Source organism: Danio aesculapii, chromosome 21 (genome assembly GCF_903798145.1).
Source record: "Danio aesculapii chromosome 21, fDanAes4.1, whole genome shotgun sequence".
In the NCBI taxonomy this organism is placed as follows: Eukaryota; Metazoa; Chordata; class Actinopteri; order Cypriniformes; family Danionidae; genus Danio; species Danio aesculapii.
Genome location: NC_079455.1, coordinates 4,884,676 through 4,901,021, shown reverse-complemented (window position 1 = coordinate 4,901,021; position 16,346 = coordinate 4,884,676). Strand labels below are relative to the sequence as shown.

Genomic DNA, 16,346 nt, shown 5'->3' with positions numbered 1-16,346 from the left:
TGTTGTCCAACAGCTGCAATATTTGTCAAGCTGTATTGAGTTAATTGATCTGCCCTCACTCATGTGGGCAGAGTAATACAGAAGGGTGAGGAGGCTGTACAAGTGCTGTTATTGCAGCATATCGCACAGTTATCAGCCAATCAGATCCGAGAATTAGACAGAACACACACACACACACACACCCAAAATGTATATACAAATGCAAATTAAATAATCATTTAAAAAGTCATCAAATGAATAAACATGTCTGACAAGGTTTTTTGCCACATAAACTACCATTGACAGGCATTTTTAGGTAGATTGTAGTTTGAAAAAAATGCACTCTTATGCGTCTGTGTTGTCTCGACGCTTGATACCCCTTTTCCCCTTTGACCGACCTATAACTAATTATGCACCACAGCACATCCTTATTCAGCTAAATCAGATGAAAGCTACTGAGAACACCATACGCCATTATTTATTGAACTGAGAAAGTCAAGCTGCCATAATAAATAGTTTTAATAATAGATTATTTCCTAGCCTAGTGAAGATTACACATACATAGCATGTACAACTTAAGACTTCTTCAGCAAACATGAAAAACATAGAAATGCAATGCTAACTTTCAGCTCTCTCATACGTGTTCACTTTATCAAAGATAAACATGAGCTCACAGAGATGTTGGTTGGTCGTTTGGTCAGTAATAGAGAACACATCCCACGCATTACCGCCGTCTGATTAAGATCAAGCGTTTAGCCTGAGACCACACTGCTGTTCACATTCACCAAACATCTGGCAGACTCTTCAGCGACCTGAAAACTAAAACAGAAGCAGTGTTGTGTGGAAATGAGAACTACTTTTGGCTTTGTCCAAACTTTAATATCATTGTGACCATATGTGGCATATTTTAGGGGATACATCCTGGCCAGGAGCTCTATATATGCCCAGAAAAAGTCCAAGTTTTGTCGATGGCATTCACAAATAAAGTCACTGGGGCCGAATTACATTTTTGCTCCTCACAGGTCCTTACAGGTACATATTAATACCTAGAAAGTACAAATGTGTTCCTCATAGTACCATAAAGGTACATAAGTGAACCTTAAAGGGACAAATGTATAAACTAAAAGGTACTAATGTCCACCTGTACGGTTCAAAAGTGAAGCTTCTGAAAGTTTTTGAACTATATCAGTGATAGATTTTATACCTTTATTTCTGAGTGTGTAGCCAAGTGGTTCAGTGTGTTGACACCGCAATAAGGGGCTCACGGTGACCCAAGTTCAAGTCCCGGCTCGAGATCCTTTGCCAATCCTTGCCCTTTCACTCTACTTCCAATTCTTTGTCTGTAATCGCCACTGTCCAGTCCTAACAAAGACCCTAAAAAAAGTCCAGGTTTTGACTGTTTACACTGTACAGACTGATCATTGTATGACATTCGTAAGAGGTGTAGGCATCATATGGCGCCTTATACTATCAAATCGGTCTCATGCTACTTTGAAGTCATACAGCTATCAGCTTGCATATGAAGAGTTCAGATGCAAAAACCCCTAAAAGCCGTTTGAAAGTACCTTAAAAATGACCATTTTATCAGGCTACCGTGTGTAGGTTCAGAAATTTCAAGTTTATGGAGTAGAATACTCTTTTAAAGGTCTTTAAAATGAAATAACTCAACATAAACATAGGAGTTTGAGAAAAATGCTCATTTACGATAGAAATTCCAGATGGCATTTAGAGGTTTTTGCATCTGAACTCTTCATAAATACATGTATATAAGTCTTTTTGAATGTCCTCTGTAACATCCCATCTTCACATGCACCATGATTGGTCGATTGTGTTCAATGCTTGCACATTATTGGTCAAGCTGGCTTCAGCAGGTAATAAATCCTGGCCATGGCACATGTGGCAAGTATGGTTACTTAATAGATCATAATTCCCCCTATTATTGACCTCTTTTGAATATAGGCTCATTTAATAGCTACCCTAGAGTTAAACTGTTGAGTTTTACCATTTTTAAATCAATTCAGCCGATCTCTAGCACTTTAAGCTTAGCTTAGTATAGATCATTGAGTCAGATTAGAGCATTAGCATCTCGCTCAAAATGAAGTAATTCTGTAGTTACTTCATGTACTAAGACAGACGTAAAATTACATTTCTAATTCTTAGACTGATGTGGCTAGGAACCCTGCTCTAATTCCGGCGTAATAATCAAGGAACTTTGCTGCTGTACCATGGCTGCAGTAGGGGCAATATTACACAGTGCCTTAAAATAATCCCTAGCACCAAACCCTACACTTGCACCACCAGTAAGATTCTGCGTAATATAAACTGTGCCTGTTGCAGGCATGGTACGACAGCAAAGCTCCTTAATTATTACATCAAAATGAGAGTATAGTTCCTAGCCATATCAGCCTAGAAAATAGCTAATTTCCAATTTCCTATCAGTCATAGTACACAATGTAACTACAGAAGAGTCAAGCTTTAAATAGGAAAACGATCAAAACCTTTTTTGAAATTTGAGCGAGATGCTAATGGTCTAACTAAGCTAAGCGCGCCTGCCAGACTCAAAAATCGGCTGAATGAATTCAAAAACTCAACTCTAGGGGAGTTGTAAAATAAGGCCATATTTCCAAAATATTACTTTAAGTGGTAAATTGGATGCGTCACAATTCCGTCTTGACTTTGTGCATAAGATCCTTCTGATCAATCATCTCCGACTGTCTGTTCCAGCGGTGGTAGGCCAACAGTGCAATATTCTTGGCAGCCACCGAGCTCATCTCCATCGCACTCCCTGCCCACTCGATTCCATTCAGAAAGTACATGTTTTCATGCAACACAACCGGCGGCAATCCTTGAGTGCTGCCGTAATGAGGGTACGCCAACCAATCAGTGACCTGCACCGAGTAGTAGGACTTAAAAAGTGTCTTCAGCTCACTCTTCTCCAGAGGTTTTGGGGAGAACACCTTGTAAACTCCCGCCTCCTGAGGCTGCTTTCGGCGGAAACCGGAGGTTATGTTGACGGGACAGACGCTGGCGGCGCTGTTGAAGAACAGCTCATCGGTGTCTGTTGTGAGAATGCTTGAAAATGGGAAGAGCTTTGGATCTGGAAAGCCAAAGTAGGTACAATTTAGGTAGCCATGGATGATGGAGGCTACCGTTTGGTGGTAGGAGCCCACCATTTCTGGAATTTGAGGCTCAAAGCCCTGGAATGAGATGCCAGAGTTGACATTTTGTTGGAGAGGCGTCGCTATTACTACGATATCGTAGAGCTCGGATGTCTGTGCGCTTTGAGAGCTGTAGGTGAGCTCATACTGGTGCTCTTCTCCTGAAATAAAAAAGGAAATTATAAATTTTAGAAATGTGAAGCAAAAATTTGTATTATTCAGTACACCCATTGTAGTTTTAAGGGGAATTCACATGCATTTGACCTGATAATTTGTAAAAATAAATAAATAAATGAATAAATAAATAAAATAAATAAATAAATGCATTGTTATGATTATATCTCTAAAATTAAACATTTTTGCAAGGCATGAAGTCAAAAATTATACCGATATCATAATAAATAAATGATTGATTGGTGAATTATGAGACGCGTATTTGTATTAATAATTTAAAACATCCATACAAAATTCTTTTGCTGCTCAGTTATATGTAATAAATAATAACAAGTTTGTCTTTTGAAATAATGTGACCATCTTTTGTTTTCCTTTCAAATTCAGTGTTACGTTTTATTAATATCATATCGAGTTTTTCTCATTTTTATTGTTTTTAAATGTCTGTTTTTATTTTATGTTTATCATTTCTTTTTAAATGATAAATGCGACAAAAATGAAAAAAAATTCATTTTAATTAAAAGTACGCTTATGTGATCAGTTAACATTTAGTTTTACATCATAGTATTCTTAATACATTCAAAAACATTTATAATAACATCATCCTTATCTATTATTACCAATTTTAAAAAAAAAACTGCTTGGTATTATTCATTCATTCATTTATTTTCCTTCAGCTTGGTCCCTTATCCCTATTCATCAGGGGTTGACACAGCGGAATGAACCACCAACTTATCCCCATATGTTTTACGCTGCGGATGCCCATTCCAGCCCAGTACTTGGAAACACCCATACTCACTCATTCACATGCTCATACACTACAGCCAATTTAGTGTATTCAATTCACCTATAGCGCATGTGTTTGGACTGTGGGAGAAACCGGAGCATCCGGAGGAAACTCATGCCAATACAGGGAGAACATGCAAACTCCACACAGAAATGCCACAGTCTCGAACCAGCGTCCTTGCTGTAAGGCGACAGTGCTAACCAATGAGCCACCGTGCCGCCCTACTTAGTAATATGTCAAAAATGAAACGTTGTTAGCCAAAATAATGTGAGCAGCTATCTTTTTTTCCCATTTAATAATTTACATTTTATTAATGTAGTTGTGCATTTCTCTCATTTGTAATGTTGTTATTAAATTTTTATTACAGATGTCAGTTTTTTGAAAGAAAAAAAATGTAATGAAAATGAGAAATATTTAATTTTCAATAAAATTATGCTTATTTTATCAGTTAACATTCAGTTTTACGTCATAGTAATCTTTATTTTCTCAATTAATATTGCCATTTTTGGGGCGGCACGGTGGCTTAGTGGTTAGCACTGTCACCTCACGGCAAGAAGGTCGCTGGTTTGAGTTCAGGTTGGGCCAGTTGGAATTTCTGTGTGGAGTTTGCATGTTCTAACCGTGTTGGCGTGGGATTCCTCCGGGTGCTCCAGTTTCCCTCACAGTCCAAAAGACACGCGCTAGGGCTGTATAATGTATCGTTTCAGCATCAATATCGCAGTGTGACTGTCTGCAATAGTCACGTCGCAAGATATGCAATGCTGAGTTAAGATTATTGATGATGACCAGGAACCGTAAGTAAGAACACATGAGATTTGTGGAGTGTCTGCAGAATTTAAGGTTTATTCATATAGAAAACATAATTCATATAGATTCAGAAAGTAAATTATCTGCATTTGTTTATTAGGCCTGTGACTATGTGAGCAGTTGAAAGCATTTTAATAGCGCATTAAGAACTTTAATAAAGATCAATATTACTGAGCTATTTATACAAGGAAGACTTTGCAGTGTGAATTTGTATTAATGTCGCAATATATAAATCGCAGAGAAAAAAATATATCGCTGTCAAATTTTTTTCAATATTGTGCAGACTTAACCTGTGCTACAGGCGAATTGGATTAATTAAATTGGCAGTAGTGTTTAAGTGTGTGTGAATGAATGTATGGGTGTATGTTTGTATGAATGTATGGGTCTATGTGTCAATGAATGTATGGCTGTGTGTGTTTCCCAATAATGGGTTGCAGCTGGAAGGGCATCATATACCAAAACATATACTGGAATAGTTGGGGGTTCATTCAGACCTCTGATAAATAAGGGACTAAGCTGAAGGAAAATGAATGAATGAATATTGGCATTTTATATAAATCAACACACGCATATATATCCCGATTTCAACAGAGAAATACTGGGAAATCTCTGTAGACTGATGGCATTTTATGCTGTTCAGTCTTATTATCCTAAAATGTGAGCAAAAATCACATATTTTGGCATTACTTTAGACATTACACTAGAGAATCATTCAAATACTAGCTCTAAAGTGATGTTGGTGAAGCAGCAACAGTTTCTACTGTTCTAAAGGTCAGCTGCAGATGTGAATGAATGGCGGAAGAAAGTAGTTCCTCATACAAAAGGGTTTTAAGACGTGTTTGATTTTCTTTTTTCTATACACGATATATATATATATATATATATATATATATATATATATATATATATATTCTGTAAAATACTTTTTTTTTTTCGTCAAAGTAATCCTGATACAAAAATATTCCAGGTCTAACAAAAACCTTAAAATCATTGTCGATCACTCCACATTCATTCCTTCCTCTTCATATCATAAAAGATTCTCAAAACCACGTGAAGAGCAGAGAGAGGATACTTCCAAGAATCTCTCTTTTATATTTGAAACTAGATTCTCAGAAGATCTGTCCTTTTCTTTGCTGTTGGACGCTCTTCTTTATCAGTGACCCATAAGCAACAGACACCACTGGGACACAGTGACATTCTGCTGCTACTATCAATAGGACAGGAGATGTGTTAGATACTGCTGTCAGTTAGAAATGCAGGCTACTCACGAAAAGAACAGCATTTAAAGAGCCTGTGGTAATGAACACACCATTAGAGGTCTAGAAGAACATCGTCATTTAGTGAGGTCAATGGCTGTTCCAACATAAATCATAGCAGAACTTAAATTTTCCTTTCATTTTTCTTCAGCTTAGTCTATATTTCACAGGTCGCCACAGCGGAATGAACCGCCAACTATTCCAACATATGTTTTACAAAGCAGATGCCTTTCCAGCCGCAACCCAGTATTGGGAAACACCTATACACACACACTACGGACAAATTACTTTAGTCAATTCACCTATAGCGCATGTGTTTGGACTGTGGGGGGAATCGGAGCACTCTGAGGAAACCCACGCCAACACAGGGAGAACATGCAAACGCCACACAGAAATGCCAACTGGCCCAGCCGGAACTCGACCCAGCGACCTTCTTGCTGTGAGGCGACAGTGCTGAGCCACCGTGCCACCCTTTCTAATTTTCATTTTTCATTTATTTTTGATTTGAGGGCCATGTGAAATACCTGTTGATCGGAGTGTAACAGTTGTAACTGGACTCTGGATGAGATTAGCTTTGGCAAGTTTAAGCAGTCCCGAGCACACCAGCTTGTTTCCTCCTTCCACGGCCCAGAGATTGGCCTGAGCACCAGCTAGAGACACAGCACCTGTCCCAGACAAACACAGCACTCAAAACAGATTAATAGGAAGATAACTAATAGGGGTGTCAAAATTAATTGTTTCTTCAGTACACCGCGATGCAGATGGGGACAATTCGATATTAGTTCAGTAATAGGTCATAACCGGTTCAGTGTTGGAGATGTCAGGGGGAGATGTCATTTCGGGGAGGGAGATCACAAGCGTTTCTACACTGTTCTAAGCATATGTATGCGAAGAACGGGGGCTATGGTATCTCTTTGGGAGATCAAAACAGGTGTACGAGGGCAAACCGGGGCTGGCGGGAAAGCTGTTGCAAAATTTTCACTACCCGCCTATGTCATTTTTTTACCCGCAAAAATAAATTTAAAACCGCCCAATCTGGCAACACTGAACCGGTTACTGCATTTATCTCATATGCGTGATGTCGCAGTAGAATACTATGGCGAAGGAAGTGAGTGCGAGTAAATACTACTTTAAAGGTTATTATGCACAGTTCAACTGCTTGAAAGTTTGCTTGTGATTATTTCGTAGACACTGAAGAAGGCATAGCACATGAGCTGCTATTTTACTACAAGGGAGAAATGCTGTAAAACTCCATCTCTGCCTCTCTTTCGCTCTGCCTCTCCCTCTCTCTCTCCTCTCCTCTCGTCTCACACACACACATACTTTGGACATTTGACCCACTGGGGTGTTTGTGAGGTAACTTTTCCTCTCCTCTTGGCTGTTAAAGCGATACTTGTGGACAGGGGCGTAGCAACCGGGGGGGACACGTCCCCCTCACTTTTCGGAAACAGGTTACTCTGTCCCCTGACTGGCCCACACGTTTTATTTGACCTAGCGGCCGCAAGTGTTCTCTGATTTGTTACTTGATTTGAGTGAACGATCACTCAGCCAATCACAGCGCGAATCTCTTGAGCGTCTGCCACGAGCTTCATTCATTCATTTTGCAGTCAAAGACAGGGATGACGCGGAAGGGAGCAACAGCTACAGCTGGGTAAATCACTAACGTTACAGAATCCTACTTTTGTTCCGTTTTGAAGTGAGAACCGTAGTCCCAGGTGCTGGTGTCTTGTCTGGCGCTGAGCCAGAGAAAGACAGCGGGGTTAAGTTGGTTTTGTTTTCGGTATTCCTGACACATTCAGTGACAGACAGCATTAACTAAAAAAAACTCTCACCCTAAAAAGATCTAAACTGTATTCCCTACAAAAAGACAAAGCTGGTTATGTTTCACAGCTGTCTTTCTTTTTTCGTTCGATATTACGAGCTCTGCTTGAGCAGTCGCAATATGCGTTTAGCCAGAGAGAGCTCGCGCTGAGCTAATCTCTCAGTAAGGGACCGTCGGAAAAGTGCTTCTTTTTTCGTTTTTTTTCCGAAAACAAGACCAACTTAACTCTGCTGAGAAAGGCGTGTTATATTATCACAATTATGCAGCCTTTTTTATGGCCTACTGCTTAATTTATGATTTAGACATGTAAATACACACAAGTACTAGTAAAACAGGAACTTCAGCGTTTGTAAAACACACAAGGAAGTCTAACAATCCATTCAAATATAATTTGCGGATGTGTTTTAATCATATCAGATACACATACTGAAAGTAACTATAAAGTTGAATCTACTCCTCTCCAAGTTCACCAACCACTTACTTGCATGTATTTGGGGAGTAACTGGTGAATTTACGTGTTGAATCCTGCGTGTTCTGCTTTTATGAATGACGCATCGGCCGCAAGTACACATGGCGATGTCCATCTCACGTTATATGTGTAGTATCAACTTGCAATTTTGCAATTGCATTGTAGTATTTAAAAATATTTTCACACAGAGTAATGCTTAATTTAAATGTGTGTGGTTCTGTTTATTTATTGTTATTATTAATATTTTGTAATTATTTTAGAATTTTGGTTGAAAGATTATTAAATAAACTTTATTGCTAATAAATCATTAATCATTTTTTGGTGACCATACAGCTGTCCCCCCCACTTTTAAAATGGCTGTTACGCCCCTGCTTGTGGATCCCGACACGAGCGTGCCTGTGGTGCGAGTTTTCTCTGTGTCTATTATGGATTACCTGTGATAACCGCGTATTATGCACATATAGACTATAACTGTGGCTGTTCTTCCCAAATAATATCCAGCTGCAGGCCCGCAGAACCACACACGTTTTAGGCACACACAATCTAGGCAAACCATATATGGTTACGACGGATGTTAATGTTATTAACGTCTTCTAGGACATCGTCATCGATATATTTGATATATATGGTTAATAAATATTGTACACAAACAATAGTGTTTACTTTTTCACAGATATTGCGATCGAGATGGCGAATGGGGAGCGTTCTTTCCGATCGCCATTCGATATAATAGACTGAACAGTTTTCTATCAGTCATCATAGATGATCAGTCGTTGTTATCTGAAGTTGTGAACGATATGCGATATGTGAACGTTGTTATATGAATCTTTACTTGCATAACATACCAACAAATGCAGGGATGCTGATGTTCTGGCCGTAGTTGACCCTCATGATGGGGGCAATGACTTCATCAATGAAGCGCTGGGAGACGCCCAATTCTAGCAGAGACTCGGAAAGAGAGCGGCGGGTCATGTTGATGAATCCCGAACCGCCCAGAGAGTGCAGCAACTCCTCCACTGAACTGAAGGCATAGCCGTGAGCCTGGTATTTATAGATTCTGAAACCAAAAATGAGTTGGCAAGAAGGAGAAATTGAGGAGGATGGTGAGACATTTCATTGAACAAATGAACATCCAACACAGCTTTTAAAGAGCCCCTATCATGGGTTTCTGAAAATGAGCTTCCATGCAGTGTGTAACACAGCTCTAAGCGAATGAAAACATCCAGCTGAGGTTTAAATCTGACAGTGCACTGTGTTTAAACTATTGATTCTTTAGCGAAATAGTTGACTTCGAGTCGAATAAACGAATCGAGTTGGGTTCGGATCTTTTGCTTGATCGCATCGACGTCAACACAGTACATTACCAAATTTGTACTTCCAGTTCCGGTAAAATGACACGTTTTCACTTCAGACACTAGCGGAGGTGCAGGGGATCACATGACTGATCATGACGCGAAGATGACGATCACTGACAGATGGAGATACGGCTGCGCGGAATAAAGGGTTCATTTTCACAACAATACCACAATATAGCCAACCTAGAGCTGTGTTTGTTCATGTCATTTTTCAGATTTTTGATACAATAACTTACGCTGCAACGCGGGATTCGTCGGCCGTTTGCTATTGAAGGAGAAGCAGAGACTATGGGACTTTGACAGGGACTTTGTCAGTAACTTTTACAGTTCATATGGACCAGTTTCTTTTTCCTCCAGATCATAACATGTAAGTGTGATTAAAATTGTTGCCTCGTTTTGTGTCATTTGCAAAATATGTGTTTAATTTTGTGTTACAAGTTGTAATCGCCCCGCACGGCTTGTAATCACATATCGATTATGGATCAGTGCTTGTACTGTATCTCTCAGGTTAAATCTGTATGGGGCTGTTCACATATCGCGTCCAAAACTACGTTATAAATGGTGATGTGTGCTTCTTCAGGTCACCGTTTGTCTCAGAAAACATATTTCTAAAGTTCTATATTTTTATTTCTGTTGACTTTACATTTTCACCAGATGTTGATAACCAAAGAAATCCATATATACAAAAGAAATGAAGTCACATGGAGAATGAAGTCACATGAATTTCTCAGGTTTCACTTTTTTACAGACTTCAACAGAGTGTAAAAATCTTGATGGTTCTGTGGGTCTCGCCTGTCAAATCTGATCTTTATTTTGGATTCTCTATTGGATTCGAGTCAGGTGATTGGCTAAGCCATTAAACAGTGTTATTTTCTTTCTCTGAAAGCATTTGAGAGTTTCGTTGGCTGTACTTTGGATCATTGTCTTGCTGAAATGTCCACCCTGGATCCACATCATCCTGCTAATGTAGATGTTGGACTGAAGCAGCTGATATTCATTTACACTGACGAAGGGCAGAGAGTTGCTGAAGAACTACTGAGAAATTTCAGCTGCTGTCTGGGCTTTCACTGCCTTTCTACACCTTCCTTTCTTCATGTGTTCAATACTTTTTTCCTGTGTTGAAAAGGTGAAAAAGTGAAGTCAACAGCACCTTTAGAAAAATGTTTTCTGAGAAAAATGGTGATGTGTTGAATACTTATTTCCCCCAGTGAATTTTTTAATAATTTTACATTATTATTCAGCCTTGTTTAGCCAATATTTAAAAAAAAAAACTGTTAATTTTTATTTTGGGGTTGCATGGTTATCCAAAAATTGTGTATTTAAATATGTTATTAATTGATTCTTGATTTTACATAGCTGACAATATTTTTTGTAAATAAACAGGTGTGCATGCATGATTACAATAAAAAAATGTGGGACAGATATATCATGTCAATATGGACCAAAATCTCTGAGGAATATTTCCAGTACCTTGTTGAATTTACGGCACAAAGGATTAAGGCAGTTCTGAAGGCCAAAGGGGGATCCAACCCGGTACTAGTAAGGTGTCCCTAATGAAGTGACCGGTGAGTGTATGTGGGTCAAAAATTTCCATACACCCTCTAGGGACCTTCATTTACATCTTGCAAAAATGGACATAATAGATCCCCTTTAAATGTATAGCATAAAAAAACAATATGAGGATGTTGCATTGGTTATATATTATGAATTTTAAATATCTTTTTGATTCATCGCCCTGCCCTAATATGAAGGTATTTGAAGAATTAGTAAATGACAGAATTTTCATTTAGCAATAAACTAACCATTTAAAGCTCAAGATCTGGAACACTCTCAACTGAAACATCACAGATGCTTCAGTTTCTGCACAAACCTGTGAAAACAGAACTATTTTTTTAACTATATAAAGCCTTTCCCTCACCTCATAAACTTCTCCATGATCTCCTCCACCCACATTTGCAGACGGATGAAGCTGATCCCATAGCGCCACCACAAGCGAAACAGATCCAGCAGATACCAGTCTGTCTCCTCCAGAATGAACTCTTCTCCGTTGAACACTGCCGTTTTCCCAGCCACACTCTTACGGTACTTCAGCCCTGTGGATGCAACGTAAAACACACTAAATAGCATTGAAGAGAACAGAAATTATTTAGAACCAACCACCTAAATCTCAAGGCATACTGTTTTTTATGCTAAACTTTCAATGTACATTGGATTTGATAATGTACGCAACATCAGGGACTCAACACATGCACACTAGAGAGATTTATTCTAGTCTAATGTCTGCACTTTTTCTCTCCAGGAGTTATCCACAGTTTTCCTACATCCCAGGATGCTTTTGTTGTGCATTTCTCTAATCTGGCTTACAGCACCAAACTGTTGTGAAATTCTAAGAAGAGCCCAAAAAACCAGAGAGAACTTTCAGTTGTCTTGAAAGCAGAATCCTTCAATAAGAACTCCATAAGAACTTAAGAATAAGAGCGTGGCTGTGGTGTCATCGAAAGAAAACTCTCAACTGTACAGCAAGCACTAGTTTTTTATACATTCTAAATCAAAGCATGCAAATGAAGTGTTGTTGTCGGCAGGGTAAACTGCCTTTTCAGGCCTGATCTCTTCAGCATGTAAGTCTGCAGAGTGGATGACAACATATTAGAAACCTGCCCAGCTACTGACCACATAAAAGGGGTTTCTTCGACCTGAAAGTTTCACCTGAAGACAAAGGCAGAAAACAGTGTGCCAAATGATGTTAGACCAGTCCTGTCTGACCAGTTGACCGAAAAGAGAAAACAATAGACACAGCCATGCTGTGAAACCAACTTGCATTACTTTGGAGACATTCAGGGCTCAGGAAACCAAGACATTTTAAGGTCTGTCACACCAGTTATATATATAGATAATATAAATTTATATTCCCACACTTTGTTTGAGTTATCCGAGTCATTTCTGTGAAAATGTACACAATCTGTGAAATGTTTTTAACCCTGCAGACGTTCCTTGTGTTCGGGTCAGGGTGACCCCAAAGATAAGAAGTGTAATTGTAAAAAACTACATATTTTTAATCATACAAATTATATAGAATTATTTATGTTTATTTATCTATACATTTATGCTATGATTGGGACATGTTAATTAATATGTTAATTTAGGGTTCTATTATTGACTTTTTTTTTTACACACATTCAACCAAATCAAATGGCAGATTTTTGTGTTTGTATAGGTAGATAATGTTGAAAAAGTCCCAAGTTCTTATGCTGCTGAGATGAAGAAAACTTGTTTTTTGGTTAAGGAAATGTCTCTCAGGGTCATCCTGACCCCGAACACGATGTAAGGGTTACAAATTGCGATACAATGAGGTAGTGATAGCTGTTTTCAAAGCAGTGCTTTATAGGGGTGTTACGGATCACGGTTGATACGTGATTTGTACAGATCACAACCCACCTGACCTGCGGATTAATACATTTTTTTACTTGTAGATTAATCCCGCGTCATTCAAATCAGATGTATGAAAGCATTTAGCAGGGGCGTAGCAACCGGGGGGATGGGGGGGCGGTATACGTCCCACTCACTTTTTGAGACAGACCATTTAGAAACAGGTGATTAAGAATGTAAACTTTTGGATTTCATACAGCTGTACCCCCCACTTTAAAATGTCCACTACACCCCTGGCATTTAGGCTTTCCTGTAAAATGATGACGGAAGAAGTTGTGGTGAGTTATTCTGGATGTGATGGGTTTCTTAGGTTATTAAAGGTGTTTTCTGTCACTGCTCGTTTAGCCTACATTAATGCATTCAGTGTAAGCTGCACGATTAATCATTAAAAGATCGGGATCTCAACACCCACGCAACATCAATAATAAATGATGGTGATTTGCACATGTTTATTAATCCTTCGAATCGCTGCATTCAAATCTGTGTTTGAAAAACGCAAAAATCAGGAAAGAGATTCAGTCTTTAGTTTAAAAACAGTCAAATAACACAGAATTACCGGCATAACAGTTTATAGTTTAGATATAAACACTGATGTTTATGTTAAAGCATACCTGCCAACGTTCCCTTTTCCTGGGAGTCTCCCATATTTCAGACACATCTCCCGTTTTGTTATTTCTCCTGGAAAACTCACGTAATCTCACAATCTATAACACCCCTGGATCAGCCATCGAAAATATGCCACTGAGTAATTCTTCAAAAATGATCATCTAGCAATGAAACATGAAGGTTTATGAGTGAATAACTGAATCATTTATTGAAAACGAGACATTTAGCGTTATCAGCAACAGTTGTAGTAACAGTCAATATTTTACAGTACCTTTTATTTTATTCAACTGATAAGAAATAATCAACCTTTTATTTTTTATTTAAATGTTTTCATAATAAATGGAAATCAAATTACATTTGTCTCCTCCACTTTTTGACTGATCTGAAAAAATGGTCTGATCTGTGACTAAAAAAATGTTGTTTCTCCAATTTTGTGATCAAAACCATGAGACTTGTGATCCATTACACCACTAGTGCTTTTTATGTTTTGAATCTTTTGTTTCAAGCCAGCTGTTCGAACACTAGAGTGTGTATCAAACTGGAAAAGTCACATCATTTCATTTAATAGGACTTCATTTTGTCATTATTGTTCTGAAACACTTCGAAAATTAAATGGTTCTTCACTGAGGGGCGATACCATACATGTGTAATCAGTGGCAGATTTAGGCATGGAGACCAACACCCCCCCAACATACAAAAAATCTTAATTTGTGCTTCATAGGTGAACAAAGGTCTTGAAGGTTTGGAACAGCATGAGTGATTAATGACAGAATTTTCATTTTTGGGTGAACTAACTCTTTACAGTTCGATGGATGAACTGTGAGGTGTAATTCACACCACACATTATGGGAGAGAAAAAAAGTGCATATAGGGCATATTTTAGGCTTTAAAGTCCGCATGAACAAGAAGCAGGGCTTAATTTATCAATCCCCCTCCTCCCCTGTCCGCTGTTCACTTTCACTTTCTTCTGTGACTCCCCAACCCTCTTCACTTTTGTCCACAACACCAACACCCCGCTCACTATCGTGCGCGACACCTCTCCATCCTCGGGTAACATGTCGAATCCGTTACCCCGATCTGTTCCAGGACCTCGCAATTCACAAATTAAGCTCTGACGAGAAGCTGCGACCTTTTTTTTTTTTTGTATTGTGATATTGTTCCTGGATAAATGGATCATTAAATGAGTAAAAAGTGGGCGTGGTTTGTTTTTCTACTGCGAGCTGATTGGATGTAGTAAAGTAGGCATTTCATTCGGAAAGATCGGGAAATGGATTTCAGGAGAGTTATTAAAATCTAACAGACTCCTCCTCACTGACAGCTGAAGGGGTGTGGTTAAGTATGTTAGCCACGCCCAATACCTCAGACAGACCTAATCTGAGAATTTAACTCTATGCAAACATGAAGTGCATTTTCAGATTTCAATTTTAGATTACAAGAGCAAACGATTTAGTTTTTCCTAATGACATGCACAGATGATTTGTTCACCACAAAACTAGCAATATGCGCTATCAAGATCAATATGTTTAGTTTTGATTTCATGTGTACTTTAAGTCTATTTATGGGGAAAAATAGACGTAGTTTTCACAATCCCTAGCATTATATCAGCCACAAATGACTGAATTTAAAGGTTATGAATGCAACTGACCCAACTGCTGGACAAAGTCTTGCATGTGCAGGTTGAGGGAATGGATGATGGATCCACCGGACTCGTAGTCTTGGTGGTTCACAGTGACAGTAGCCAGACGACCACCGACTGACCCCTTTTCAAACACATCAATTCTCACTTCTGGCCCGAAATGTTGCCTAAGGAAATGCGCTGTAGCGGTTCCTCCAATTCCTGCTCCAACAACAGCTGCAAACACAGAGCATTAGGGACCATCAGACTGCATTTCATAGCCTTTTCTTTACAATACATGCATTTACGCGAAAGATATCATAAATATTGCGCCTACCTATTTTAGAAGGCGGTGCACCGTCAAGTTTGGCAAAATCTGAATCCGCCAATACATGCACTAAATAAAAAATCACCAAAAAACACCGATGCATGTTCGCTAAAACAGTCGATTCCGTTCAATGAACATAGAATATACCGTTACGTTAATTTATGCACGCGTCTTGACGCATTTCTTCTACACTTTTGCCAGTAAGATTAATAAAAAAAGAAGTAATCAGCAAGCAAAATATCGGATTATTTTTATCAATTTCGCTTCCGCAGAACAGTAAAACCTACGCGCGTTCATATTTACATGTTGTCCTGCAACAATAGCGCATGTTGTTGCACGCGCACGCTTCTGACCAATCAGCGCAGGAGAGATTCCCTTCTGACCAATCAGAGCGAACATAAACTCTCACCAGACCAATCGGAATAAAGGAAACCTTCTTTCTTCCGGGATGTATTAAACGCTGACGACGGAATGGTGCTTTTTGAGAGGAAATTATTTAATGTTACAAGTGAACAGAAGCGTTTCAAACCGTCCTATGCTTTCAGTAACGACATATATTAAAACACC

At 38.8% G+C, this 16,346-nt stretch overlaps 1 protein-coding gene across 2 annotated transcripts; it reads right to left on the bottom strand.

The window, feature by feature from the left end:
- Positions 1-516: 516 nt before the first annotated feature.
- LOC130214902 (prenylcysteine oxidase-like) lies at positions 517-16,096 on the bottom strand. Of its 2 annotated transcripts, XR_008835642.1 has the most exons (7): positions 15,789-16,096; positions 15,482-15,688; positions 11,723-11,897; positions 9,295-9,506; positions 6,683-6,823; positions 1,184-3,298; positions 517-798 (listed from the first exon to the last, which is right to left on the bottom strand). XR_008835642.1 is itself a non-coding variant. In XM_056446756.1 (6 exons), the coding sequence occupies exons 1-6, from the start codon at positions 15,880-15,882 to the stop codon at positions 2,637-2,639; spliced, it is 1,491 nt and encodes a 496-aa protein (XP_056302731.1). In that variant the 5' UTR covers positions 15,883-16,096; the 3' UTR covers positions 517-2,636. The 2 variants fall into 2 exon arrangements, 1 of the variants encoding a protein (XP_056302731.1); XM_056446756.1 differs by having other exon boundaries at positions 517-3,298.
- Between the last annotated feature and the right edge of the window lie 250 nt (positions 16,097-16,346).